Consider the following 5,000-nt stretch of genomic DNA (forward strand, 5'->3'; position numbering starts at 1 on the left):
CCCCCTGGTGGTCTACCACCCGCCCATCATCAGCTTCATGGTGTCCTACAGCTGGGTGAGGAGTGAGGTGGCCTATGAGAAGACCTTCACCAAGACTGGGGACCAGAACATGGTGAGACAGACGGAACAACTACCTCTCTCCTCCTCTCCTCTGCTCTCCTCTCCTCGCCTCTCCTCTCTTCTCCTCTCCTCTCCTCTCCTCTCTTCTCCTCTCTCTCCTCTCCTCTCCTCTCCTCTCCTCTCCTCTCCTCTCCTCTCTCTCTCTCTCTCTTCTCCTTTCCTCTCCTCTCTTCTCCTCTGTTCTCCTCTCCTCTCCTCTCCTCTCCTCTCCTCTCTCTCTTCTCCTCTCTTCTCCTCTCCTCTCCTCTCCTCTCCTCTCTTCTCTTCTCCTCTCTTCTCCTTTCCTCTCCTCTCTTCTCCTCTCTTCTCCTCTCCTCTCCTCTCCTCTCTTCTCCTCTCTTCTCCTCTCCTCTCCTCTCCTCTCCTCTCCTCTCCTCTCCTCTCTTCTCTTCTCCTCTCTTCTCCTTTCCTCTCCTCTCTTCTCCTCTCTTCTCCTCTCCTCTCCTCTCCTCTCCTCTCCTCTCTTCTCCTCTCTTCTCCTCTCCTCTCCTCTCTTCTCCTCTCCTCTCCTCTCCTCTCCTCTCTTCTCTTCTCTTCTCCTCTCCTCTCCTCTCCTCTCCTCTCCTCTCCTCTCCAATCATATGACAGAGCTGGTCCTGAGCTGAGCTGGCCTGGTTACGCATTATTTACCTCAGCTTCAAGTTTCAAGTTTCACGTTTATTCTTACGTGACGTTAAGTGTAAGAGAGTAGTTCTTAGGCTGTGGTTCTTGACATTGCAGCACAAGACAATAAGGCAATAGTATAATTCAAGATTTTAAAAAAGGGACAATAGGACAGGAGAGTGACAGTAGTCCAGCAGAGTGACAGTAGTCCAGGGTAGTTGGTGTTACCGTGGTGGGTTCTGTTGTGGTCATCCAGGACAGACAGGAGTGGTGTGTGATTATGGGAGGCGACAGGTTTTGACAGCCGCCTTACGGAGGGTCTCTGTGTGAACGCCGTGCTGAGGCCTGTCACAGGCTGACGGATCACACTTTGAAGCGTGTGTGATGTGCTCCCTTGATGTCTAATGTGTCGGGGGGGGGGGGGTGAGATGGACACTTCCCTTGACGAATCACCGCCACTCTTGATGTGTGATGTGTCTGCGTGAAGTTTGTTTTCTATTTAGAGACAGACAGGTACTCTGACTCAGGCTCTGTCGAGCTCCTGTGTTCGTAGTTTAAAGCTCGGACGAGTTTGATTTAGATGAAATGTAAAAAAGCTCAGAGCTGGTAATGTTTAAACCATGTGTGCTCGTACCACGAGGGACCCAGAAGTTTCTTCGCTCGGTGAATAAACCATGACAGCAGGCGGAGGAGGGAAGATGTGTCAATGAAGTCCATCTTTCTGTGGTCACACTCAATCAGCGCCGTCTCTCTCCCGTCCCTTCAAAGTGCTCTCTCTCTCCGTCTCTCTCTCTCCGTCTCTCTCTCTCTCTCTCTCTCTCTCTCTCTCTCTGTCTCTCTCTCTCTCTCTCCCTCTCTCTCTCTCTCTCTCTCTCTCTCTCTCTCTCTCTCTCTCTCTCCCTCTCTCCACCAGCCGCTCTGCTTTCTTTTCCTCCACTCCATTCTCTTTATTCTCTTCATTCTCTTCATTTCCATTTTTATTTTCAATTTCCGTCCCCAGACCGTCTTATCTGGGTCACATTAGAGACCCGCAGGCCTTCTGCAATCAGAGACGAATCAATTGAAAACCACTCATGACCGCAGTCTCACGCCCCCCCATCTCCCCCCCCCCCCTCCACGCTGCCCGCTGCAATAACTCTGTCCTGGAGACGCGTCTCTAACGGAATTAAAACAAAAGTGGCTTCTGCCTCGCTCAGCGGAGGGTAGGTAGGGACAAAGCACCATTATGTATGTAGGGCTCGGGTGGCTGTGTGTGACTGCTGCTGCTGCTGCTGGGTGGAGGGACATCATGTGAATGGGTTCCTCAGGCCTTGAATGTAAATGTACTGTAGTAGAGAATGTACTGTGCTAGTGTGCGTGTGTGTGTGCGTGTGTGCGGGTGTGTGCGTGTGTGGTGTGTGCGTGTGTGTGCGTGTGTGGTGTGTGTGTGCGTGCGCGTGTGTGCGTGTGTGTGCGTGTGTGGTGTGTGTGTGTGTGTGTGTGTGCGTGCATGCGTGCGTGCGTGCGCGTGTGTGTGTGTGTGTGTGGGTGTGTGCGTGTGTGACTAACGTGTGTGTCTCCTGCAGAAGACGGTCATCACACACGTGTCTCCAGAGATCCTCTACCTGTTCAGGGTGCAGGCGGTGTGTCAGGGAGACCTGAGGAGTGACTTCAGCCAGACGCTGCTGTTCAGAGGTAATGTTAGTAAGACTGTGTCCACTAGATTAGAATAGACACAACGTATATTCCTCATTGATATCCTGCCATTCCGTGACGTTAGAATTATAAGGTTCTATCTCAATTTTTGGTCAAAATTTAGTTTTTTACATAATCTGATCCATTAGGTGTTTATTAATGCCTGTGTGGTGTTATTTTTAAAATGTTGACATTTTTTGAGTTAGTAATTAATAAAATACAAAGGTTCCATCTCACAGAACATTATGGAATGTAAACACTTTGACGCTCAATATCTCTGAACTGCCCTGAACGGAGATAGAACCTTATCATTCTAAACTCACGATTTTTAGAGATGATTAAGATCATTGAACCATCCACCAAATAGTAACGTAACTCTCAATGTAATTGTGTATGTCTTCCAACTGTTCAGAAATATATATTGCTTTGTTTTAACATCTCTGTCTAACTCTCTTTTCTTCTGCTGATATTCCAGCTAACACAACCAGGATATTTGAAGGGACGCGGATCGTGAAAACTGGAATGGTGAGTTGTCCAGAAGAGGGCAGGAGAACGTCTTCAGTTTGTGTGACGGGCTCAGGGTTAGGGTTAGACAACACTACAACACTACAAGCACTGGCGGACTCAGGGGGGGGGGGGGCAGGGGGAGCGACCGCCCCTCCTCGTGCCCCCACGGTTGAAAAACGTCTCTTTTGAGTGGCAAAAATTAGAGGATGTGCCCTATTGGTGCCCCTCCAATGGTCTAAACTTGACCATGTGTCCCCCACAGTTGAAAAACGTCGCACTAAAGTGCCCTTTTGAGTGGTGAAATGAGAGGATGTGCCCTATTGGCTGCCCCTCCAATGGTCTAAACTTGACCATGTGCACTGATGGGGTCCCATGTTGTGCAGTAGCTGCCCTTCAAACAGCCTGAGTCCGCCACTGACTACAAGCACCCGTGTGTGTTTCCCCATGCATGTGACTCTGACGTGGCTCTGTGCACGTGACTTGTGTCATGTGACTCTGATCTCATACTACACTTCTCTCTCTCTCTCTCTCTCTCTCTTCCCCTCTCCCTCCCCCCCTAGCCCACCGTCTCCCCGGCCTCCTCAGCAGACATGGCTCCCATCAGCTCCGGCTCCTCCACCTGGACCTCCTTCGTCTCCATGGCGACGGGCATGGGCCCCTCCTCCTCTGGTAGCCAGGCCACCGTGGCGTCGGTGGTGACCAGCACGCTGCTGGCGGGGTTGGGCTTCAGCGGGGGGGTGATCTCCTCCCTGCCCAGCGCCCTGTGGCCCACCCCCGCCCCCCCAACCAGCTCCCACCACCCCACCCGACCCACCCAGCGTACCACCCAACCAGCTGTACCCCCCAAGGGCTCTGATACTGGTTCTGACACCCCCACGGATGAGAAGGAGGTGTCGGGCCGGGAGGGCGAGGGGGAGGAGGAGGAGGAAGAGAGGGATGAGGAGGGGGATGAGGGCGAGGACGACAGGAGGAAGAAGAACAGGACGGCGCCTGACGAGGTGGAGACGCAGGTGAACGGCACGGTGGCCAAGGAGCCCTGCGCCCCCGCCCCCACCTCCACCGCCAAGGAGAAAGGAGCAGGGAACCCTGCCACCAGGACCACCACAGCGCCCCCCGGGGGTGAGGAGGACCAACTGGTCCCAGGAGAGCAGAGCCCGGAGGGTAACAGCACAGCGGGAGCCACGCAGGAGCCACAGAACCACAACGACACGGCAGAGATGCAGATCCCCCAGAGCCCCACGGGGGACCCGAAGCCCGGCAGCGAGGAGAAGAGCCTCTGGCCGTTCTCTGTCCACACTGGTGAGTGACCCCTGACCCCTGACCCCTGACCCCCCCCCCTTCTGTTAAAGCCCAGTAGACTGACTGCCAGAGCTCACCGTTAAAGCATATTGTGACGTTAGAATTATAGGGCCCTATTATGCACTTCATAAGTCTTAAGCAATAAGACGAGGCGGTAGATCTAAACTTAAGACGTGGAGGCGTGGTCAAGGCCACTTTGCTATTATGCGTGCGGTAGTGGGCGCCTAAAACCCGGCGCTAAGCAAAGAAATTAGTCATGGGTGTGTTTTGGGCGTCTTCTCAATCAACCCAATCAGCGTGCCAGGTGCCATTCCCTTTAAGAACCGGCTGCGTTGAGTCTTTAGCGCTATGCTATTATGGAAGTCCTAAGAAGGAGGTCAGCGCGCTTCTCTGCCTCTCCCTTCTGAAATAAAGCATTTATACTGTGACCGTAATTGACGTCTTGCCGTGGAGCCACGTGCGTGTTCATGTGTGCCCACATGAATGCGCAAACCGCGGAGGCGCGCTCGTGTTTCAAAACGTGCATGAAGTCTAAACTTAAGAACTTTTCAAACCACTTCTTAGCGCTAGGAGCAAAGTCAGATCGCATAATAGCAGGGGCGCCTAGTGCACTTCATTAACATATGAACACTCCCACAATGAGTAATATATGCACGGGAGTATTACGTCTTATGTGTGGGCGCCTATCGACACCGGCATAATAGCAGTAGCGCGTATGAAGCGCATAATAAGGGTGGCGGTAGGTCTTAACCTGGCGGTGCGTCTTAATTAAGACTTAAGACGGCAAGTTAAGAAGT

At 52.6% G+C, this 5,000-nt stretch overlaps 1 protein-coding gene across 1 annotated transcript in view; it reads left to right on the forward strand.

Annotated features, from left to right (window-relative positions):
- LOC308170896 (receptor-type tyrosine-protein phosphatase gamma-like) overlaps nt 1-5,000 on the forward strand; it is a gene marked incomplete at its 5' end in the record, with an annotated part of 133,437 nt that overhangs the window by 103,965 nt on the left and 24,472 nt on the right. The window contains 4 exons of the mRNA XM_080545751.1: nt 1-112; nt 2,289-2,397; nt 2,873-2,922; nt 3,465-4,203. The exon at nt 1-112 is cut by the window's left edge and continues 73 nt beyond it. Of these exons, the coding sequence (XP_080401877.1) occupies nt 1-112; nt 2,289-2,397; nt 2,873-2,922; nt 3,465-4,203 (1,010 nt within the window). The remainder of the gene's footprint in view (nt 113-2,288; nt 2,398-2,872; nt 2,923-3,464; nt 4,204-5,000) is intronic.

The sequence above is a fragment of the Nansenia antarctica genome (genome assembly GCF_963989245.1).
Source record: "Nansenia antarctica genome assembly, chromosome: 15".
NCBI classification, from domain to species: domain Eukaryota; kingdom Metazoa; phylum Chordata; class Actinopteri; order Argentiniformes; family Microstomatidae; genus Nansenia; species Nansenia antarctica.